The 25,340-nt window shown below is 38.6% G+C and overlaps 1 protein-coding gene across 1 annotated transcript in view; it reads left to right on the forward strand.

The window, feature by feature from the left end:
• The window catches only part of ADAMTSL3 (ADAMTS like 3), a gene marked incomplete at its 5' end in the record, with an annotated part of 185,956 nt that overhangs the window by 121,311 nt on the left and 39,305 nt on the right, over positions 1–25,340 (forward strand). The window contains 8 exons of the mRNA XM_082322576.1: positions 2,184–2,341; positions 3,337–3,448; positions 6,175–6,313; positions 7,896–7,946; positions 12,100–12,304; positions 13,180–13,327; positions 14,731–14,815; positions 21,712–21,998. Of these exons, the coding sequence (XP_082178702.1) occupies positions 2,184–2,341; positions 3,337–3,448; positions 6,175–6,313; positions 7,896–7,946; positions 12,100–12,304; positions 13,180–13,327; positions 14,731–14,815; positions 21,712–21,998 (1,185 nt within the window). The remainder of the gene's footprint in view (positions 1–2,183; positions 2,342–3,336; positions 3,449–6,174; positions 6,314–7,895; positions 7,947–12,099; positions 12,305–13,179; positions 13,328–14,730; positions 14,816–21,711; positions 21,999–25,340) is intronic.

Here is a 25,340-nt window from a genome sequence, read left to right on the forward strand (position 1 = left end):
CCTAATAAGAAGTATTATGTTACGTATGTGTTACATACGCTAGATGCTTGGTTCCACTCTGTTTTAGAAGCCTGTGATGACAAGCACTAGATGCTACTGAGCAGGAATATATTGCATCAGAGGTTATCCATTGTGCTGTGGAATAGCTTTTCATCTACCTATGTGACACAATTCTTGGAAAATCTGAGCAGCTGTTCTAAGCTTCACTGACATGACCTCCAGAGATACAGGCCATCACTCTATAGCTGAACCTTGCAAATAAAAACATGCTTTGCATTCAAATCTAGTGTAGCTCTAACATAAATGTATGTCGGCTCTCAGTGAGTTATGATGTTGGTTGCTGAACAATATCCTTGGTTTGTACTTAGAAAAACATAAAAATTATTTTTTTATTAAGAAAGTTAGCATAAAGACTGTAAGGTAATGCAGCTCAGGTCACCGAATTAACAACTTTAACATCTTTTTGCCACAGCCTGATGTCTTGCTTTGCAATCTTAAACGCTAGTTTCAAAGGGATCCTGTACTCCTGAGGTTCCTACTGACTTTATGTGGAGTTGGAAGTACTTGCGATTTGCTGATTTGACTCTTATTCAACAAAATAACAGAATAACAGCACCATGCATTAATATTTATCATTAAGCAGTGTAAGTTTGGGGTCAAGGCTTGCAGAAGATTAATCCAAGAATGCTGAGTACCGGACATTTAAAAGGTTATTTTGTAATGTAATCAGGAAAGAAAACTTCCATAAAAGTAACAAACAAAAATATGTAGTAATTGTCTAAATACTTGTTGCTTTTTCTGTGGTTTGTTTATATCTATTTGTTCCTAATGGAAACACGTTGGACAATGGGGTGTGTCGATTCCCAGAGATTTTTTTCTCTTTGACAAAGTACACAACTAGATTCCTACCCTATGATCAACTTAAAGTCATTTCCTAGAACCATATCCGTCCTTAAACTTCCTTCCAGCCATGTATGTGATCTTTGTTATACCTATGAGCATAGTGGAACCTAATGCTTAGAAACTTGGGATAATGTTGGTACCTTTTCAAGGAAGTTAATTTCTTCTAGAATTTCTTCACTCTCTTTGTTGGGGATGCTCCCAAGTGCATTTGCGTTTTAAAAGATCTTAAGGAAGAAAACGGTAATGATGGGCTGCAGCATTCAGAGTATGTTTTCAGTGCAGGTAAAAACAGATGCTCTTAATCTAAATTATCTAGCCTGAATTAGGTAACTCTCTTTAAAGTACAAAAAAAGGTAATGTAGTTGAAGAAAGAGGGTATTTATAGCTCATCAAAAGGTTCCTTTTAGCTAGCCTTGAGCTTGTCTGAGATTCATGCCTTTTTCATGCAGTGCTCTGATAGATTGTAACCAGACCAGTGTATTTCAAGTCATGCATCTCGCTGTGCCTATATGCTGTATTATGCAGAGCCCAAAATTCTACCTTCATCGTTAATATCTTCCTTTAGCTTTGTCCACTTATAGTTCAGTCAGTTTGCTGGAAGTGACTCAATCCTAAAATGCTTCATCTGTCTTCTGGAGGTTGTGGGCTGTTAGTTTAATCTGTTTCCAAGGAATGCAGAACAGCTCAAAAAGGGTTTTCATCACCACCTGTTCTGGGAAAGGGACATCCCTCCGGCAGTGCTGCAGCTACCCACCTCCTGGCCCTGCTTTTTGCTCATATGGGAAATATTCAAAGTTGAGTTAATGACCTCCGGAATGGGTAGAGTGATACAGGTATTGAGGTGAGTGTTTGGTGAGTTTGACACTATTCAGGCTTCTCTGGAGACTGATTGCTGAAATTTCTAGGCTTTTGAGTTGCATGGAAGTACGGGTTATTTTTCTGTGTATTGATTCTATCTGTTTTGAGTTTCTTTCAGCTTGTCCCGCTGAATCTATTGCTTTATAACTGTATAGAGCACTTGGTGTAGGAAAAACTGTCTCAGAAGTGCTTCTGGTATGAAAGAATAGTGTGTTCAAGCAGATATTCCTGTGCTGACATGTCATGCAATTATATATCAGCCTATAATCTGAAGCAGCTAATATTCTCACAGCTATTCTGTGGGGTTTTTTAATGCACATATACGGCTGTTACTTGCAAGACAAAGTTGTAAACATTACTTTTAGACTTCCTTCAAAATAAAACATATCCTGTTTAAGTTTACTAATTGCATGTTTCTTTAGTTATAGAGTCAAAGACACTACAAGGAGACAAGGGAGAGCACAGTTTCAATGCTCCTGGAACATTTGTCATAGAAAATACAACTGTTGAATTTCAGAAGAGTACAGACAGGGAAATCATAAAGATCCAGGGACCTCTTGGAGCAGATTTCATTATCAAGGTGGGATGTGTGTATGTGCAAATCTACAAAGATATTGCAAGTATGTGCAACAGAGTAGGTGGCTGTCCATCAGGTTGTAGCAATACAACAAAATCTTTTAGCTAGCCAATAAGGAATCTTAATTACAGTCCAGAGATAATTTACACTAAGTAAATCCAAACAAATTAAAATGTTACAAGGTTAATCTCTTTGCTGCGGTGGAAAGTACCACAGGATCTTTAATGGTAAAAATGGCTAGGACTTTTGCTTTAAATGTTACTGAAAGAATAACAGCGTGATCTTGTGCAGTGGATTGGTGTTAATCCAACTGAAGACTGCCACCTACTGAATCTGAGCATTGCTTCCAGCAGCACCCTAGAATCTCCCTTAGACACTGCTAATCCAGCTGCTGACCATTTCTAATCCTTTTAAATTTCTCTTCTACCCAGACCACATACCGATGGCTTGCATCATACATACAGATATGTATATGTAGAAACATACCAATATTTGACTGCCAAAGGAAGATAATCATACAGTTTTCCATCGGAAATGACAGGTGTTTCAGTACTGTCACACCACTTGGCTTTATCTGTGAAGTTGTAGAAACAGACTTTCAGTAGTTCTTATTTTGCATCTCCAATAGCACATGTGCAGTTAGACTTGCCTGAATATGAACCAGTGTGCTTAGATTAGTTATGGACTTCCCTCTCCAGCAAATTTTAAAAATTTTGCTACCAAAGAGATAAGACAGAAGAATACAGTTAGAAACTTTGCCAATTAAGGATAGATAATCAAATAGTCACATGAGTACCTTGAATAATTTGAAAAACAAAGCAACATACAAGTGTTTGACTATTGGAAACTTAAATTTAATTGTTACTCTAGACTTTCTAGAGGTTTTATGCCTGTTATCATAGTGCTCTCTGCACTGCTGTAATATATGAATTATGTTTTGAAATGACATGAACAGTGGAGTACAGTATACACATGTGTTGTAATGGAAATTTCTTCAGACCAGGTACTCTGGATCAAAAGAGAGTGTGGTTCAGTTCTTTTTCTATCAACCCATCAGTCATCAGTGGAGACAAACAGAGTTCTTCCCCTGCACAGTGACGTGTGGAGGAGGTAAGTAATGGCAATTCTTCAGGAGTCTTTACAGCTGAAGATTAAGAGTGGCTGATTTACAACCTTCGTTCTGCATTTTTATTGATTGAGTGTTTGTGTTTCTTTGCGCACTGGTGGTTCTTCGGAAAAAATAAATGACAGAGTAGCAGGTAATTTGGTTGATTAAGGTAGTATGAGCATAGGTTTTTTTTATACCTTATATTACTGGAAGTCCTGTTCTTCGATAAGGAATGATTTTTTGAGTAAGAACTTTGAATAAGAAATAAAGATATGACATTCAAAGTGGAAAATGACAATTCATAAAGGATATTTTGGAAAAGTAAGCAAAGAAATACAATGAGATTTTAAAATAAGGATAATCAAGAGATGAAGGAAGACTGTATTTCTGGCCACAGTAGTAGACATGAGGGAGAGGTTTCGAACACTTAGTTTAGCAATTAGTTACACAGAAAGCAGAATAAGTAAATGGAATTTAAAGAACAGCTACTATCAATACCTTTGGCTGTCTGATCTTAGACACCTAGTCCTGATGGTAGTTAGAGCAGCAGGCAGTGTGCCGTAGTGTCTACTCCTGGTTTAAACACTACAGCTTATACAATGGTTAGACGAAGTGCAGCTCAGCTCTGCTACTGCTCATCCAACCCAGCCCGCTGCTTGTCACGTCTGGTTCTGCAAAAAGCATGACCTCATGGCAGGAGGAGTGTTCGACATTGTAGATAGCTATTTCAGTTCAGCTAGCATTACCCAGGTCACCTGAAAAACAGACTGGGATACTAGCGATACTGGTGTAGTGATTTTCTTGGAGAGTATAAATATGGTTTAAATAGTTACTTGGGACATGAGTAAAAAGAGTGAAAGATGTTTAAAGCACAAGCAGAGTCTAGGGATCTTTTGATGGACCATCCATTTTGGCACTTGCACCTCACTTTAATCTGAAATGCAGACAATATACGTGTGCAATATGTAGTCCCACAGGAAACTACTGTATCTTATAAGATACTTGGCCTCATGAAATGTGATTCTTGCTGGAACTGTGAGTGGCAATACATATCCTCTTATGATTCCATCGCACTGTGTTTATGAATTTTTCCTTAACCTATCCAACAAGGGAAGAAGTGTAAAGCATCACAGTTATTTTTGAGGACTACATGTAAACACTGGGTAACTCAAGGGACATATTTACCTGCAAAGTTGTTGGCTCAAATCCAGCCTTATTCAGGCTGGTGTTAGGGTTTGAAAATTATGGCTACATGTCAATCTCTTTGAAATTAGCCAGGGTTTTCAATGCCCTACTTTGTAGCTGCATGTCTATAATATGAAACTGATACCTTTATCAACAGGGCTTGACACTCTTGATGGCAGTCCTGAGAGAGGCCAGTAACTGAAGAAGCACAGGAACTAAGCTACTTGCTTACCCATGAAAGCAGTAGCATTAAGAATGGCATGTTACTGAGGCATGCAGCTGCCTGGCTTTAACCTGCTATCTTAAAGCGGATTTAGTATCCAGATTGTCTGTTTGGCATCTTTTACTGGCAGTAAAAGAAAAAGTTCCTCACAACAGAGACTTGGAATCAGTGCACCACCATTCCTCAATTGGATGCTTCTACATTTAATTCTGTAATCTCCATGTGTGGGAAGTGGGAGTGTGACGGGCATCTCAGAAAGCACAGTCAAGCTTGAATGAGCAAGAATGTTTAAAAATTATATTTATCTTGCTTACAAGTGGCCCATCTCCTGGGTCCTTTCAGTACTTACAAGACCTGGAGCATACATGCTTAGAGCACTGTAGCTGCTTATTTCTTCTTTATGGTTATCACTCCCATGCACGATGACACTTTGAATCAGCCAAGAGACACACAAGTGAGGCCACTGATACATGATACTTAACATTTTCAGTAGACACTGAGACTTGTGCTGTTAGTTTATTGACTCTATTTGGATTTTAGTTCTTGTGGTTTCAAACTTTTTTCTTTGCACATACCAGAACATCCTCCTCCTCTCCTCAGTTTAAGTCCAAGTCAGCTCTTTTGAATGAGTCTTTTTTTTTTTCTTAGCCAAAAGAGCAACCTAGTGGTTTATAAAACTCAAATCCCTTATTGTAACCAGTCTCCACACAGAATTTTTTTTTTCACCAGGTAGTTAGTTCAAGTTTTCTTTTGTTGGCTCTTCAACTAGGAATGTTCTTGAAACTATTTCTTGGTTTTCTACCGTTTAACTTACCAATGTTTTTGGATCTCATCTTCAATTCCTCTGGCTTTCTGTTTTAAGTATTTATTGTTTTAGCATGCATGACTGTGTAATATACCTCTCTAACATAGATGGTAACTCTTCCTTGGGGGAGGGCAGTTATAAATTGTGGAACATGTAGTAGAACCATATGACTTTGTAGGGTTGCCTCTGTGACAGGTGAGCTGCTCCAGTACATGTATTCCTGCATCACATAAAAATATGTATGCTTTTACTCTTATACTTAGAATATTACTAGAATAATGTGCCGGAGTCTCATCTAGTGTTAAGATAGGTTAACATAATTGTTATGCTGAATTGCCTGAAATGAAGATGTGGTCCTGCATGTTCCTGTGCCGTGTTTCCTTGTTTAAAAGCAAACCAACGAGTAACACAGGAAGTTCATTCAATGGGCAGTGCATTATCCGGGGGGGGGCTGGGGGGATAAGAATGCTTTAAACTATCTCCATTACCAAAATTTAACTTTGCTTCTGCATTAGGTTATCAGCTTAATTCAGCTGAATGTGTGGATATTCGTCTGAAGCGTGTTGTTCCTGACCACTATTGTCATTACTATCCAGAAAATAAGAAACCAAAGCCCAAGCTAAAAGAATGCAACATGGATCCCTGCCCTTCTAGGTTTGTATGACAAATAAATTTAAGTGTGTGGTATAGTCAGTTACTAAGGAACAAGCAATTGTATTTACTTAATTTCAGTTCTTTTCATCTTTCAGACTACTTAATCTGGGTTGATTATTGCACGTGTTAAAGGCTGATGTCTGGCACCACTGCCAATAGATTTGTGGCACGTCTTCAGTGTTGCAGAATAGGAGACTTTGCTTTATACAGAGATACTGTAAATATCAATTTGGCTGTTCAAGGGCTAATTCTACTTTATGTCTTCTGCTGAGTGGTACAGCGCTAGTACAAGGATTTTGTGACATTGTGTGAGGAGGACAGATTGTTTGCCTGCTTTTGGATTTATTGATGCTGCCGTTCAGGATTTCTCATTAGACAGACAGTAGCTTCAGTTCTCAGTCAGCGTACAAGTTTTGCATGTGGTTTAACTTGGTTTATTCATCCGCCTACCGTAAAAGTTTCATTCTTCATTTGTACTGTGGAGTTGACACTTAATTATTAAAGTTTGGGGGGTTTGTTCTACACTAGGAATTAAAAAAAAAAAATTATTTGAAGTAAATATACTTGCGGTACAAATACCACAGAATATTATTGCCAAATTATAAAGGCTATCGTATACATAAATTGTATTGAATTGCACTACAGTATTTCAAACTAACTTTTGGATTGTCTGGTGAGGTTTCCTGGCTGTGCTAAAGAATCTTAAAATAACATCACAGTATCAAGTCCCAGAACTTCACATTAATATGCCAGCTGGCCGAGCTAGAGTTATATGCAAGAAGAAAAGGAAACACTCTCAATGGATTTCATTTCCTATAGCTAAACTGTCCATTTCCTTTCATTCCTGTTGAACTTAATCGTTGATAGTGACCTCTAACTGTTATAGATATGCAGAATTTCAAGTTTTTTTTCCTGGAGAGTTGACCACTATATGGAGTGGTAAGACTTCAGTAATGCTTAATGGCAATGGGTGCCAAATGTTACAAAGCTGGAATGGGAAAATTAGGGAAAGAAAGAGCGTAATTATCTTTTTCCTTGCAATTTTAGCTTATACAGACAGAAAAGGGAAGTACTACTGGATATAATACCATATTTCTTAGTGTTGGAAGTAGGGCTCTGTGCCTGCTCTATGCTGTGCAGTTCAAATAAACAGCTCTAGAAGGGTCCTAGGCACCATTCAGAACCTAGCTGGGATTAATCCTGTGATGCATTTATTTCACTGCCACTCATGTTCCAAAGCAGTCTTTGTTACAGATATAAGTATGTAACTATTTTCTTGTTAATAAAGTAGCACAGACCTAAAGGATCACTGATAATAAACTTCTCTGCCAAAGGCTTGCTCATTTAATATTTTTTGATGGTATGAAGTGGAGAAACTATATGCTGAATAGATCTCTATCCATGCAGAAGAGGTAAGATTATACGAGTCATTGTTTGCCACAAGGGTAATGTATAATGAATGTAAGATTCCCTCATTTCACATTGGGAATTGCTTACTTTAAGCATGATCACGTAAAAGTATGTACTTGATGTACAGTCTTGGGTATAAGAAACAATGATGCAATATTTATTTTGTTGACAGTGATGGATTTAAAGAAATCATGCCCTATGATCACTTCCAGCCACTTCCTCGGTATGTATAATCAGGATAGCATATGTGTCAGCATTAGCACAATTTTCACTGCAAATATACTATTTGAGTACTAAGGTCATGGAACATCATCTGATTTTTTGCTGTACAGGAGAGCAAGTTTATAACAATCCCGTACACATTTTTGAAGCTTGTGATTTGTTTTAGTGTGCTTTGGATGATTAGCTTAACAGTAAGAGGTTAATATGCTGTTATTGAAAATATCAATGTGGGAGACTTTAGAATAAAGAGTTGTCCCCCTAAGCCTCCTCCTGCTGTAGTGCTGAGAAGAGCATCTCCTTTAAAGTGCATGTATGAATTCTTGTCTTGAAAGGTTTTTATTTTGAAGATATATGCAATGAATATGTTCTTTTATTGAGCAGGTCTCCCTACATTACAGGACTCTAGAAATTCTTTTTCCCTTGAGAGGTCTTATTCTTCTGCTCTTCTTTAGATGTACACTCTATTTATTGACATCAAGGCTGACATGTCACTTTAAAGATACTGAGTTGTCTGAATATCATTGCCTGAAATTAAGTCATCAGAGCACAGTTTGTTGCCTTTTTTTTTTTTTTTTTGAAACCAGAATCAATCACAAGAATATAAAACTTCTCTGGAAGGTTTAGATGTTTTGTAAAGAATGTTACGACTAAAAGGCATTGAGCCAGATTTACTGTTAATGTAAAGAATTATAGTTGATGGAGTTAGATGCATATTTATCTGAGTTGAACCTCTGCTTTATTATGTCATGAAATGAATAATGTGTATTTTTCTAAAGAAGTAAAGATATGAAGTAATAAGAATGAAATCATAGACTTGCACGGCTCAGTGGAGCTACTGATTACAGCTGATATAAATGTCATAGTTTATTTCTGTAGCAATTTACGCTTGTTGTGGATCTGCTGTCCTGTGATGTACTTTGGCTTTCATACATAGATTGATATTTTTTTCCTCTACAGCTTTATCCTGTAAAGTCCCATAATTATATTCTGTGTCTCTCCCCTTCCATTTCTTCTGCCAATTCCTTTGTACTTCAGTCTCCTGTGGAACTCAGCACAATTTATTTACATGAGTATTTCATCTTCTGAACCACTCAGGGCTTGGAGACCAGTTGGAAGAGAAATTTAATCCCCCTTTCTGTGCTTTACTGTGCTCAGCACATTTGCATGACACCGTGGTGAGATAGAATATGTCTGCGATAAAGCTGTGGGCAGGTTCTCTTATTTCAAACACTGAGAACTACAAAGGCCCACCTCATTTTGACACCTCAGTGTGTTCTGTCAGAAGGTATCGTGGTCTTCCTGGGTGATGCTCAGGAGTAAGAATTGTAAGATAGCAGAGGCCAAACAGGGCTCAGAGTTGGTGCCAGCGGGAAGGAGAGGGAGGAAACCGGCTCTGTTCCACTGGGAGGGCGCATAAAGAAACACAGCGAAGATGTAAAAGCACCTTTTCTTGCTGGAATTTCTGAAAGAAAACAGCAGCTGAAACAGCCAGTTTGTATACCTGCATCACGAGGTGAATCTGGTCCAGCGCGGATGCAAGTCTTGCTTCAGTGTAGCAGGATGCATTTTCTCTGTGCTGTTGCCTGTTAAGTAGCTGCAACGCATTAGTCTGTGCCAGTTCTCCTGGGCGTTCTTCCACTTTTTTCTGTTCTTACCTGTTTCTTGCACGCTAACTTAAGACTGTTCTTGCAAAGCAGGCGGAAAACCAAAGTACTATACATATGCTTGACCAAAGCTGTACAGACTCCTTCACCTTGACCAGCAGTCATACATCACACCTCCTACATAACATGAGGGCCATGTGGAGGGCTGCTTTGCACTCCTGTGGCGTTTACCACTGCTTTCCCATTCACACGAGGAAGTTGTGGGAAAGTCATGGTGCACACCGCAAGATCTTGAAAGAGTTCTCCTGTGGCTAGAGTTGTAAATGCCCCACTGAGATATTTTTACAGATGGAGAATTCTTTTGAAATAAATAGAAAAATTTCCCAGGATGAAAATTTTCTTTTAAAGCTTTTGGAATGCCTCCATTTATTTCAGACTTGTTGGACTGTTGAGGATCCCTTGACAGCTGTGGGTTCTGGAAAGTATCTCCTTGACTGCTTGCCCAAGACCCCCCTTTTCCCCAGTAGCCATGGACCTCACTCCATCTTGAAAATGCTTATGGGAGTATGGGATCTGGAGTGTGTTCGAAACTGATGAGATAAAGAAAAACAACTATAAAACTCCGTGCTATAAACACTTGTGAGGCTAGTATTACATATAGCACAGTGAGCCTTATATATATAAATCCATGAGCTGCTAATTCATTGAACAGTTAATTGCTCTTTAGTTCCTGACATTTTTTTAAAGAAAATGAGTTAACGCTGGCCGTTCATTTAAGTCAAAGAAAAGTGTAACTGTTGCTCTTCAAATGTATTTTGTACTTGTGATATGATATCAGTATCTAGGCATACAGCTTTATTCTGAATGCTTTTCAGTATATTCTCTGTGGTTAATGTTCCATGGCTTGCTGTATGTTTCATACTCATTCTTCTGTTGAGCTTAAGCATGGTTAATATGTTTTTGTAGGCAGTTTAATGAATTGCTTAAAATAGGAAGTGTCCTTGATTTACCTGCTATATCATACAAAGTAGGTAGCAATTACTTAAATTTACCTTTGATTTATATGCCTTTGCTTCACCTACTCTGAGATTATGACTTCCTTTATGATAGCTAGGTTACTCTTGATGAATTGATTTTGATGGGATATTGTAGTACTTGCTGAGTCCATTGTTCACAATGGATATAATTTTTTTCATGATCCTTTCTGAGCCCCTGCAGTTGTAGTAGTAGTAAAACTAACAAGACATTGATGAACCATAAGATGTGCTGCAGGACTCAATCATTTCCCAGGGGTTAGCTTTGATTTGGGTGGGTGGTGGAAAGAAAGCAATAGATAGGAGGTGAAGGGTGAGGAAAAATTGTGTGGGGTTCAGTGGAACCCATAGACAAATGCTGTGATAGAAGCTTGTTATCTCCAAACATGACAGGAGCAGGACATTATTGAAGTTAGTTTTTGTTGAGAAGTGATTACTTAAATGTACATTCATGCTAAGACCAAGAGATAAATGAAACGGAGTTTGTAACCTAAAAACATCCATGTAATTCTCGCTTCACATGGTGCAGCAATTTCCATCTTTATTGTAGTTAGGTCTAATTTTGTGGATAGATGTCCATTTTGAAGACATTCCCTCCCAGCAGGTTGTTTGTCATCCCTCTGTTGGAGGCTACTACCCCACAGCTCTGCTGGTTGACAGGGCTATGTGAGTTTTTCTTAATCTGTGCGTCGCCCTGCTTCAGGAGAAATCAGCTAGGTTAGCCAAAGCAGCTGAAATGGATGAGCAGCTGCCTTTTGCTTGAAGCAAGTTGGAAAGTGTGAATACAAAGTCAGTCAACAGCATTTTAATGAGGGTGGAACACTTGCAGAACTGCAGTGACGACCAGCAAAATGGTACCCGTCACCATTTAATTTGTTCACACTCCTTATGGATGAAGACAGTTTGAAATGAAATGGCTGGATTTACCCAAAGCAAGTATTAAGGTTTTCATAAAAATTCTTTCATGAACAGATTTTTTTTTAAGGGTAGTCTGCATGATGTGGGCAGTGATGAGCAACTGAGGGTAATATCACCCTCAGTCAGCACAGCCAGATCTGTCTTTGTCTTTGGATTTCATATAATCTCAGGTACATATGCTTCTCAGTTTCTGACAATGGTAGTAAGTGTATATGTGACCATGTAAATTAACTGTGAAAAATATTCTGTTTAGATGATTTAGACTATTTGCAAGTAAAATCATTCCAGTAGTTGTACTCAGTATATCTAGGGTCTTTAACTCATGTATGAGAATAAGATTTTCAGTTATTTTGGGAAACGTACTTAAACTTATAGTTCTGTTTTTCTTCTCATTGTGGACATGAATTTAAGCCTGGGATAATGCAAGGTAGCTCTGTAATTCAATGTATTTATATTCAGTGTGTGGTAAGAATCCAGCAACCAAACTATCAGTGCGTTTTAATGCCATTAAGGTTGGATTCAGTATTTTGCACTTTTAATAGAGGTTAGCGGAATAAAAAATAGCCTTATTTTTAATATATGTGAGTTCTTTTTCCAGGTGGGAACATAACCCTTGGACTGCGTGTTCAGTTTCCTGTGGAGGTGGTATTCAGAGGAGAAGTTTTGTGTGTGTAGAGGAGACCATTCATGGAGAGATACTGCAAGTGGAAGAATGGAAATGCATGTATGCCCCCAAGCCCAAAGTCATTCAAACCTGCAATCTGTTTGATTGTCCTAAATGGGTGGCAATGGAATGGTCTCAAGTAAGTTGAAAAGTAATTTGGACCTTTATTCTTGTTTTCTAAAGAAAGCCTCTAGTCTTGTGTTACTATGTATTTGTGAGCACAGGGCTATTAGAAAAATATAGCCCTGCAAGCATAATTCGTTGTACTTACTAGGAGAAGTTTGCGCTAAGTAATTTGGCCTGATAATCAAAATGTTAACGTGTCTGTGTGGGGAAAAATGCATATAGAATTATTTATGCCTGCTGAATTCCTGCTTTACACAGAGGAGAAATTAGAGCCAGAGGTCAGGCCCCTTTGCAATGAGGTCGTTTGTCTCTCAGTTCTTGATAAATGTAATATTTCACTGCATATAATAGCTAAAGGCATGTCTGTCTAGGGGCTGACATGTCTGCAAGGGTGATTTTCCAGCATTCTTACCTTTCATTATAGTAACAAGAACATAAAGCCAACTTATCTTGGCTGTAGTTATCTGATACAGTCAGATAGCTCAACACTTCTATAATTCCTTAGTTCATCCAAATGACATCACTGACATATAGCGAAGAAACTGTTCTTGCAGCACGTCTGACCCAGCTTTAACTGAAAAAGACCACTGTGAGAGAGCATATTCTCCGTACATAGCCACCTCTGTTTCAGACTGTTGCCAATCAGATAAGCTTTACAGAACCCCGAGAAATCACTTGCGTTCCCAAAACTTAGACATTTTTTCCAGCATCAACCTTTTCTTTATTCACCTAGCAATGCAGGGACAAATTCATACATCTCTGATACCTGATGGATTGTGGAAAAACTCTAGTGAACACATCATCAGTACTTCTAACTTGCTTTTTAACAGTATTTGTAAATATAATAAAAAAAAAAGCAGCATGAGATGGTTGCATTGTCTCCTGCAGTGCACAGTGACCTGTGGCCGAGGCCTGCGTTACCGAGTAGTGCTGTGTATCGACCACCGTGGGCAGCACGTCGGTGGCTGTAATCCACAACTTAAACTACACATAAAAGAAGAGTGCATCGTGCCAATACCATGTTACAAGCCAAAAGGTAACTGGAATTTTGTCTGGGTCTGTTATTGTTTCACATTTTTGTTAAGAGAATTAAAAGCCCCTGGTAACCTTTTTCAGAAATGCCAGAAGCTGGAATTTACTAGGACTTATTTCAGTCTTGGCAAAAATAAGCATGTTAATTATTGGTGCTAGGAAAAGTGCCCTGCTGATATTTTTTTCTGATAATGTGGCCAGACTGTCATGAGGTGAATATGCTAACTAAATCTATATGGCCTGGTCAAATTGGGAAAACCAGAATTAATGAGTTCAACATGTGGAGGAGGAGTTGCTCAATAATACTCAAAATGGGAATGATACTCTACCATGTATCGCCTGGGATCTTGTTCATTTGCATCTCATTAAATGTGTCAACATTTTCAGTGGGCCTCATCAGTTCATTAAGTTATAATCAAACTGGTTTCTCTCTCTCTTCTCCATTTCTGCATATTTAAAAGGTCTTTAACAATGATGTAAATTGAAAAATATTCTCTAAAAGAGGTGGTGAGATTTAAAACAGTAGGTGGGAAGGTGAAAAGACAAAGATGAGAGGGGAAACTAGTATATCTTTTCCCTTGCTCATTTCTGTCCCTCTGGGCCCAGAAATTTTAGTGGGTGCTACTCCCATTCTTTCAGTTTTTATCTGAAAGGCTGTATTTCAGACCTTCACAACTCACCATAAAGATTTACATAGAAAAAGTGAAAGCTCTCTGTAGACAACCCTATGTTGCTCTTTAGGATGTTTTCAGACTCTAGAGAATTCTTCAAGCAGAAAACTACAGAGGGTTAAGCCATGAAGTAGAAACTAGCACTGAAATTTTAAGAACCACCTTCTGGGGTTTTACTTAAGTTTGGAGGCACAGATCCTCAGTTGGCTTACAGTACTCTGAGGACAACCATCACAGAAGTGTAGGATGTATAGACAGGTAAAAGAAGCTAGTGTTGTTTTTTTAAATTAATTTCCAATTTTGGGAAAGCTGGCTAACTCAGCAAAAAAAACATTTACCGTGAAAATTTTCTAATGAAGCCAGTCTATCTAGAGAGCAATGTAGGTTTGCTATGCTCTGGCTTCTTTTTCAGCTGTAAACTTAAGTTATGACAATAATCCATTACATTGAGATATAAGCTACAATCTACTTGAAACTGCCTGCATTTGGGAAAGATGTGGGAAGGAAGTAAAAGATTAAACAGGAATGGAAGTTGGATTACTGGTACCCTCTCAGTAAAAAGGCTCAAACATCATGAAGAAATTTTCCAGTAAATTATGTTTTATTCAATATATCGTTATTCAAAAACATTAGATCAATAAGCAATGTAAAGTGTGAAGTACTAAGGTGAATGCTAACATCCACATATTACTTTGATTTTGGAGTAAGTACTGAATGTTTTTTTTCTCTCTACCAGAAAAAAATCCTGTGGAAGCAAAATTGCCATGGTTTAAACAGGCGCACGAAATGGAAGAGACCAGAACAGTCTCAGAAGAGCCAGCGTAAGTACATTGTCTTTTACAGTGAAGAAACATTTCCGGCATATTTTGCAGATCATCTGGAATGACTGTTGCTCTGCAGTTTGCTTTGACAGTTGGCCCTCCTTGGGAGATGAGTTGTGTTGTGAGCTGTTCCTAATTTTACATCTCAGCAGCTTTGCTTCTGGAGCTCCTGTTCTGGATGACACAGAGCTACTCTATTATAGTGTCCCTATATCATTCAAGCAATGCAAAGGGATCTTAATTTAGCCTAATTAAGCCTTAATTAATGCATGTGGAAGTATTTTAGCAGTTGTAAATTAAATAAATTCAGTTTTATCCCAGTCATTGCTGTTACCTCAAGAATGTAGTGGTTGTATGAAAAATTAAGAGGTACTTTGTAGGGTTGCCAGGATTTCCTTGGGAGGTGAGACCAACGCGTAAAGAAAGCGAGAAAAATCTGCTGATCTCTGAGCTTAGCTGAATCTGTGGGGATAAGTTGTGATATTTTACACATGTATGTGTGTGAAATAACATCTGGATTTCGTGAGTCCCCTTAAAAGCTGATGGGGGTAAGCCTCGCAACATTTAAGTGCTGGGGATGAAAGCATAACTTAAATCCAGCTGCACTTGTTCCTCTCCCTTCTGTGTTAGGGCATCTACACAAATGCTTGTATCCCCTGTGTATGTTTCATACATATGTGTATCTAATATATTCAGTATACAGTATATAACTTTCTAGAAAGTAGTAACTTTCTATAAGGTTTTCATGAGATATTTTGAACAGTATTCTGTTGTGCTTAGCCAAATTCTGCACTCATTTGTAGTAATGTTAGTTTAAAATAATTTAGATGACCTTACTGAAGTTACTTTGGATTTATATTGCTCTGAGAGCAGAGTGTGCCCCATAACTTCTTATTTTTCTTCCTCCATCTAGCTATTCCTGATTTTTGGCGCACATGCACCAACAGGTGTGATCATGAGTAATAAAATCTTTACACCTGCACTGACTCACAGAAGAAACCTCTTGCCAAACAGGTGTTTGCATAGTTATGGTGACTGTACTTTAAACTTTTCACTGCTCTAGCCTCTCAAGTCAAGTGTCAACCTACTGTGACTGGTTATTTCACTCTCCAAATTGGTGGCCCTGAATTCAGGCAGAGTAGTAGCGAAGATATAAAAATAAAGTGTGATTGTCAAAGAGGGTGATGCAATGAAATGTGCCTGTTGAATGTCAGCATATCAGAATAAACGTATATGAGGCCACCTCTAAAGAGGATTCAGCATGAAGCTATAAAGAAAATGATCTCTAGCATTACAAAATCATGCTGTGGCAACTGTGAGCTAATGTAGTCTCTAAGTTTTTAGGATTCTTCAGCAGCAGTCTGACAGAACAAGCAGGGAGGACTGGCAGAAGCACAGCATGCTAGTTCAGAGTATATTTAGGATATAATAGAGCTGAGCCGGAAACTTTGTTATGGGTTCCCTTGTACCTTGTCCTTACAAAGAAAGCAGTTATTCTTGCCTTCCTAGACATGACCGATGTATTCCGCTGCAGCCCCATAGTGTGAAAGCAGCCATGTGTTTGAGTTCTCAGTGCATGTCCTGTCACAGCTGGGCAGTTTTGCAGTTACCTGGGCAGTTTTGCAGTTACCTGGGTTTATTTTTTCTTCTTCACTTACTCTGGAGACCTAGATTTTCTTCATCTTTCATTCATGATCCTAATCCTGTCCTGAGACTCCCTCCTTCACATTTTCCAGAAGCATCTTCACCTACGTCTGAAAGGCTTCTCCAGCCAGTTCTTGCCGATGACTCTTCTCTGCCATCCTTCTCTTTACAGAGGTGTTGCTGGGGCGCTGCGCTTTCCTAGTCAGGGTGCTCTGGGCTCTCCTGGGGCCCAGCTGTAATGCTGCAGGCAGATTCCACTTTCGTTTCTTTTTACCTGTCTTCTGCTGCCACCTGCTCTTACTTTATTCTTCTAAGGAAGCTGGCCCGTAAGGAGAAATGAGAAATAACTGATCCCTGACTTCATCCCTTTTTGCAGATTGCCTGTTGGTCATGTGGACAGTGGTTTGCAAACACAGTGATTTCTTACTACATGCTTTAAATCTCATGCCCTAGCTGCTCCTGTCTTTTAGCTGGGGTGAGATTTTTGGGTCAGGGTTTAGGATTTTAAAAGAAACTGTAACAATAGGTTGTTACTTCTCCCAGAGTAAATAATAACAAGATTTCCCTCTGGTTTGGATCTGTTTAACTTTGTTTTCTGTAATTTACACATGGCACAGTGATAACTCATAGCCCACCTCTGCCTAGCAGGAGGCTTATGATTTCCTTGTTAAAGTGCCGTCACTTTTAATTTTAGTTATTCTCTTGTCATCCAAACTTAAACCACAATATGAAGTCTCAACTTCTGGTCCATCCTTTTATTACAACTGTGTTTCTATGCTTTCGTGTGATATTTTAGTTGATAATGAATAAGAGAATAAATGCAGCTGTGTTTTAGAACCCACAAATGCTGGATATGCCAGAAGTAGCTTGTGGAAGATAAATACTTCTGCCGCTGTGGTCTACCACGGCTGGTGTCCTGAATTTACATAGAGGGGGAACGTTCAAAAGCTTCTTTTTTTTATTATTAGCAAAATAAAAAATGACTGCCCTTAAAGTGAGGCCAAGAAAAATGTAGGTCTGACCTTTTTAGTTTTTAGTTGTGGAATGTGATGACAGTTGATACCAATCATTATTTTAAACGTTGTTCCCTTGAGCCTTCTTAGTTACAGTGGGATTCTCAGAGAAGCTCCAGCAAGGTTTTTGCATCCTTTTTATTAATCGTAAGTTAAAGGAATAGGCACCTCAACTGCCTTTCCCTGTCATGGCTTAGGACAAAACTGAAATGCTTTCAAAAGCTGATATATTTTTTCAGCAACCTGAGCTAAAAAGTAATCACTAGGTTTGTGGAGTTGCACTCACTGAATGTGAAATGCGGCGTCTCTCATAAGGGTTGCTGCTCATTGCGTTTGAGTAATTTTCACAGAAATGTCCCCATTGTGCCTTTGGTGATAGAGAATTACACATTTTTCACAGCTTCTCTGAAACTGGGCTGGTGATTTTGTCCAATGCGTTACACTCGAGGTTGATAAAAGCTGGCAGTGCAACTCTGCTTAGAGCAGGCAAGGGTGGTGCTTCAGGGAGGGGTAGGGTGCCAGCATCGTGGAAGTTCTGCCCCAGTAAGCAGCCAACATTTTAGATGCTTCTGCAGACTTTTATCCAGGCCCCTTGGCGCAGTAGGGTTGGACTGGAAATATCACAAGAGCAGCCTTTTTTTCAGGATTTAGGCATTTCCTGTCTTAACTGAAAGCAAGAACTGCAGGCATAAGGAAAAGAAAAAAAATATTAAGAGACACCATGTTCTCCAAGTCTTTGGAAAGCTGCAGAAGGCTGTGCTGAGTTAAGCTTTCAGTTCAGATTTGATTTGGTTGGGTTGGGCTGTTCTGTCCCAGTTTTACCATCAGTAGTTTAGGTCACTGCTTCATTTTCCAGGTCATCCTACACGGGCTTTTTCAGAGCGTGCCAGGTGAACGCACATTTCCATTAGTGTTAGGCTGATAACACTGCAGCATAGACATACTCTCCACTGCATCCGTAGTGTGTACATCATTTATACCTGTGCAGAAGATTATAGGAGCATTTGATTTCTACATTGCACTGTACAAAAAGAATGACTGTACGAAAAGGCTGTTTGTGAAAAGTTGTGCCTGCTCGGATTTGCATTTTTCCACTCTTTTCCTTTTTTTAATTGGAAGAGGAGTCTCATCTACAAACTCAGTTAAAGATCTCAGAAAACTTTCAGAGTTACCACCATCCTGTCCATTCCATTATAAATTCCTGATGATCTGCAAGGCATCATAATACAAGTGCTTTGATGCTTCTTAATCCTAACCTGAGATGGCTCTGAATGCATGTCTATCAAAGGCGGAGTGAATGTGCTTCAAGGAAGTATTGTGTCCAAAGCATTGCCACGTGTATGTTGTGAATGCCACTGAGGAAAAAATATATCACTTCTGAGGTTGATGGAGTTTGCTTTAATGACCTGTTACAGGCTTTGGTTGTGCATATGTTAAAAAATAAAAATAAAAAAAATCATCTGCCTGAACTCAAAATTCAGGTGCAATGCCAATGTCTGGAGCTCTGTCACTGTCCAGTCAGTTACTTGCTCTAATTTTGTATTACCAATCTCCATTGGCTTCTGTTGAAGGTGTGAAAGTGTGACTTTAACATGAAAAGTTCTATAATTTAGGATTTTAGTAGTTAAATAGTCATGTGACTAGTTTAGAAAATGCCAAGGTAGAACAAAAAGTATTTTGGGTGGTGGTTTGTTTTTTTTTTTTTTTTTTTTATCTTGCACTTCACTGAAAAATACCAGACACTAATATTCAACAGGAAAACCTCAATTATAATATAGGCTTGCTATAAGTCAAAGAAAAAATGCCTAGAATTTTCTGAGTTTCTTTGTAAATCAATCGGTTGCTGAATGAAAGGATTGCTGTGGTTCAAAATTTCCTTTCATTTATACAGGATTTCAAAAGAATGCATCATACATTATTTTTGGAATGTTTTAATGCACTAAACTAACAGTATACAAAATTAACACTAATTTCTGCTATGCTGCTGTCATACTTTTACCAAAAAAAGTTATTTGCTTTCAGACTGTAAACTGTTAGGTGGGGTCAGAACACCAACCAACTCTTTTCAACTATAAATGTCCATCAGTTTTATTTTTCCAATTAGGTACATAAGTACAAATGTGTAAGTCTACTTAAAAAGTATAAAAGTACAAGTCTACTCTTTTTTACACAGAGGGAGAGGAAAGTCAGAATTTTGTTAAGCCTATGCACAATGGCCTTGGTCCAATAAAGCACTTAAACACAAGTTTAACTCTGAACACATTATAGTCCTATTGACTTCAAAGGACTGCTAATATGCTTAAAGTTAGGCACATGCTTAAGTGTGTTGTTGGATGAGGGTGATTTTGCCATGGCTACCCTAGGTAGTTTGCATGGCTGTCTTTGAAAAGGTTGTGAGATCTGATGTTTCAGGGTTAAGCTGATTTTATCTGCTGGGGTAAGAGAAAGCCTTCCTTTGCAGCTTTTCCCACAGATGTTCAGTCAGAATTTGTTATCAAAAGCATCTGGACGTTGACCCCTGCCAGCTGTGCCATTGGACATGATGGGCTGTTGGGTTGCACCAGTGTGGTATTTACTCAGATTTTATCACTGTAGCACACAACCATCCATCATTTTGATGATACTCTTCCAATAAAAATCAATCTGGTCATCTACTTCAAAGGTAGTCAGACTTGTGAAGTGATGAGCACTGGCGCAGTTTTCCTTGGTTTCAGGAGGAGCTGGGCATACTGCACCCTTTAGTGAAGTCTGTCAAGGACCAGTGAGCTCAAACTAAAATTTTGAGGCTCTGTCCAAGGAAACTTGGAAGTGATGGGCCTTGACATCTTTATTTATCTTCATAGTAGACTAAAGGTATCTCATCAACATCTCCTCATAGAATAACCAGTTACCTTGTAACCTTCATTGGAGATGGGAATAGGAGACAGTCTGTCTTGGGGTCTATCCCAAGCACAGCTTGAGTGACTACCCCAAGGACTGAGTTAGAGTATGGGTTACCCACTCATCTGTTCTCCTTTCTTCTATTTGATTCTTCTTCTGTATATACTGGCAAGAAGTTATTGGCTCAAGATGATAAACTGTCCGCAGAATCAACCACACTGTGTTGATGTTTTTCTATGCTTACTGTGTATGCAGAGCATAAATACTCATTTTTGTCTGACACAACTGTTCTTATATTTGTAAGGACAGCTTTCCTGCAGTAAAGAGAAAGATCATTCTTAATCAAAGATAAGGAGAAAATCTTTGAATCCTAATTTGGATTTTTCCTTCCAAATACATTTTTAGCATTGGTCAAATATATCCTCCTATATCTCCCATTTGTGTTTTGATCATCAGCTGCATTTGGACATATAATAAAGAGCAGCAGCAATCTTTTGAAAAAATGTCCTATGAAACTCTGTATTTGATTTCTTATAAATTGTACCCCAGAGCCACTCAGGATGACTTTATTAAAGAAATTCAGCCCCTTGGCTCTAGTGCCATTTTGAAAATTACTGTCAGATATTAATGTGACCCTTGAAGTCAGAGAATATTACAGACTAAAACCTCCTTTTATTCAGTAAATTCATGATCTGTAAAATGAGATTTTACTATAGTTCATCAGGAGCATAAATGCTTTCTAATAAAAAAGATGGATTATAGACTGAGCCAGTTAGACCTCTTCATTGAAGATGAGAGGCTTCTTACAAGATTAAATCTGAACAGCAGCCTGTGGTGGTGTGCATTGGAGATAGCAAGATTTGAAAAGTGCTCTGCTCTCTGGTTGCTGTTTATTAGTATGACATAAGGTGATGGCCTTTCTCAGATTTAAGGAGCCTGAAAATATACTTTTGGCATATGCCTAAGTCTGTGTACCTGGGGAGCTATTTTATATGGTATAGATATGTCTTCATGGAGTTTCTCCTTTTTTTCCCACTGAAAGAGTCTGAGAAAAGATTTAGTGATGTCCTTTTTCCCCAAAAAAGAATACAGCTTTCCCTGTTCCTCATGATTCTCTCTCCTCTTTTCCTATACCTTTTCTTTTCTGAATTTTGAGAAATGGTCTGGGATGGGAGGCAAGTGAAAGACTTACGACACTTGATTATGCATTCTATTTAAGCATCAAATAGTATTATGTATTGTCTGCTTTGTGTATAAACATACATTTGTGTGTTTTAGCTATGTTTTAACTGTGCACACAGAGACACAATTATATGGAATAAAATGCCGGTGTTTCTACTGTGCTGTGATAATTTGCAGGTTTATTCCTGAGCCCTGGTCTCCATGCAGTGCCACGTGTGGCAATGGCATACAGGTGCGAGATGTGAAATGCCGAATTCTTCTTGCATTTACTCAGACTGAAGTTGAATTGCCAGAGGAGGAATGTGAAGATGTGAAGCCACCAACAGAACGAGTCTGTCATCAGGCATCCTGTGACAGTGATCCTGTCCCTTACACACCAGAATTTTCACATGCTGAAGGTGGCAGTGTGATCTATGACTGGGAGTACATTGGTTTTACTCCTTGTTCAGTCACATGTCTTGGAGGTACATTTATTTATTTATTTATTTATTTATCTGTCTATTTATTTATCTATTTATTTATCCGGAGTTGTAAGAATTTGGCATTGTTTGACATTGTTGAGTCTTCTGTTAACGTTACCCTAAATTAACTACATTGATCTGTAGGAAAACATGCGCCTTCAAGTTTTAACTTATTTCTAGGTTATCCATAGATTATTTCAAACTACTTTGTTTCCTTTATATGCTGTGTTCAAGCACTGACTAAGGCACAAGAAGTTGTTGACACAGCAACTTGCTTTAGTCTTCTTGCTGCAGGAGTCTCGGCTGCCAGGCGGTTGGTGGTACCGGCATGTTTAATGCATCAGTGACGGGCATGTTTAAATGATCTTTCTTTTCTTAGGAACTGAAAGTGTATAGTTTCAGAGTTAAAATTCCCATGTTAATTATTCCTTATCTTCCAAAATGCTGCCATTTTCTGCAGTACAGTAGGGATACAAAGTTGTAATTAGGAAGACTTGCTTTCAGTCTGACCAGCCTGAAGATCAAACGGGAGTTTGTTTAGGTCTTGGTACAGTATATCACTCTATAGGAGCTCTGTGCCATACATCTGTCTGCAAGTAGTTAGGCACATTCCTTTTTGGATGTAATCGAATCTCCCTGTCGTCCTAAGTACATGTTACTAGACAAGGTTGCTGGTGTTGCTACTACATGCTGTACTTTGGGACTGAACACAAGTGAGTTATGAAGTGTTAAGTGGAGGCAGTGGAATTGTGAACACACCTATATATGACAGGACTGATGACATCAGTGGGAAGTGAAGACAGTTGTACCCCTAGAAGAAATAAAAAATGTAGAAGAGGGGAGAACAGAAACAATTGGAAGCAGAGAGCCAGTCTAGAGCTCACAGAAAGCAGCCTCCTTTGTACTATTCACCAGTTCAAACCTCGAAGACAGAAGTGGGGAGGGATGCCCTTGAATGCTATCGGCAGGACGGTAAGTGACTGATAAGTGCCTCCTTTATCATTTACTACTGCTCTTTACTGATGGGCTTGATCCATAGGAATAGCAGCACATGTGGTCACAAAAGCTGATGCATCCCATTCCCTCCACTACCTTCAGTGGGTATTTTGGCTGGCGAGGTAGAAGAGGCTGTAGTCCAAGTATATATGTATAAAAGTGACACAGCAGTGACAGATGTTGTGACTGAGTGTCTCTGTTTCTTTATTTTAATGAGGAAGTTGTTTTTAGAAATAAGGAAATTGTCCTCTAAAGCAGAAACAAGGTTTTCATTACTACTAAATTTGTAGTTCTCTTTTTCATATCTCAAATGATTTTTGTAATGTACAATCATTCCATTGCCATCTTAAATCCACTTTACTACTGCTTTTTAGCCAATATCTTTGTCAGAGGTGTTCTAAAACTCTGAAGTTTTTGAATTTTGAGGACATCAGCAGACATCTAAGCTGAAATAATCTCTAGGCTTTGCCTGCTATTGCACATGTGCATGTTTGCATTGCCTGCATTTTCACATGTGAGTTTGTCCACGCAAAAACATTCACATAAAAACTTGACGGTGATTTAAGGAGCCTGTACTGAAGACAGTAGTTTCATTTGCCGGCACGAAGAAACTTCAAAAAGACTGATGAGCAGAATCCCATGTTCAGCTTAATTTTGTTCCTGAGGGAGCTGAGTGTGAATTCTGTTGTTGACTTCTGGCCCTTTCATGAATTTGTGAGGTTGCCTGACCCAGAATGGTCCTATAATGTGTTCATCGTAATCTAACCATTTGTTTGATACTCAGTAGAAATGATCCATTTAAAGACGTTTGAAAGAAAATATCTGGTTGTGTTCTTGAGACTTCTGTGGTATCACTGGTACTATGTCTAGACATTTTTCTTATGTGATGCTCCTGGGAAATGTGGGAAGTCGTCAGGATATTTTATCAATGAACAGCCTCAGAAGTCCCTGTGCTGTTATGCTAGTTAGGTAGCGGTGATTTTTTCCTTCTATCAGTTCTGGTCTTCTTGCTGCCTTGGCAAAGGCTTTCAAACAGACCAAAAATTACCTGCCGATAAATAGTTTTAAGGGAACCAGACATCTCTTCTGTTTCCAGCTTATTGCAATGTACTAACTAATGATCTCACTGTCTACTATTTTTTCCATTGTGTAGTTCAAAGGAGCTGATCCATTTCTGCTAAGTTTTATGTTCAAATCTCATTTCAATTAGATGAACTCTTTGGTTACAAGAAATAAATGTTGTCTGAGTTTGGAATATCCCAGTGTAATGTAAATTATATTAGGTACTTTTTCTCTAGTATGTATGTATCTAGCAGTGGCTATTAAAATAAATTCCTGTGGATTTCTGTATCCTCAGAACTCCCTACCCCCATCTCTCAGTGCTTGACTCTCTCTGAATGAGGGAAAAGTCTGCAGGGTCTAAGTAGGCTGGAGGCTTTATAGCCACTGTTTGAGCAAGGACTGAATCTCTGTTTCGGTGCTTGTCACTTGCACCTTTTTTTAAAATCCTCATACAGACTAGACTTTTAGTTCAAACTCTCCTCTGGTCCCTCTCCAAAGCAGATGTAAAAATGCAGATGGAAACATTGTTTTTGAGGTATTAGAATTACAGAGATAGAGCAATCTGCAAGGCATTATCAAACATCATCTTTACTCTCCAGTTCATCATATTCAGCAGGTTCTAGAGCATTAGTAACCCGAGTCTTTGGTCATTTTGTGTACTTTCTGCACCAAATCTGTGTGGCTTGTCGTGCAGCATATTGGGTGCCATGAAACTTACTGCTTTTGAGGACTACTACGTTGTGTTATACCTGTTAGCATAATTAATACTGCTTTCATCAGTCGTTCCATGAGTGCAAATAGAAGTTGTCCAGCCTAATTGAGGCAGACGTCGCCTTTAACATCCACAGGAAGCTCTGTAACCATCCTGAAAGCTAAAGATCTATTTTGTCTTCAGTGACCGAAGAAATCCCAAACTGAAAATAAGTCAACTGTGTGCTCGGGGGTCTCAGGATTTGCCCTCGTTTTCCGAGAATGTGGGTTTTTTTTGGTTTTTTGGGGGGTTTTTTATTCAATCTGAAGAACTTTGGCCCTGATCTGAGAGCCCCCAACATAAGTATAAGTTTAATTTTCATAATATTGTCAGTGAGAAGTAATAGTTGTTATCAGAATAAAGAGTACGCCTGAGGAGAAGAAATATTTGTCTTGCAGTCTGTAGTATTTCTTTAGTATTGTCAATCATTTAACTACTCTGCAATATTTTAAAGGAATGTTTTCCATTTAAAAAAATAACTGAACATTTTCTGGGTCCCTGCTTAAAAAGGCCTTTAATTGTAAGGCAGATTTTGG

The sequence above is a fragment of the Platalea leucorodia genome, assembly GCF_965183815.1.
Source record: "Platalea leucorodia genome assembly, chromosome: 9".
NCBI lineage: Eukaryota > Metazoa > Chordata > Aves > Pelecaniformes > Threskiornithidae > Platalea > Platalea leucorodia.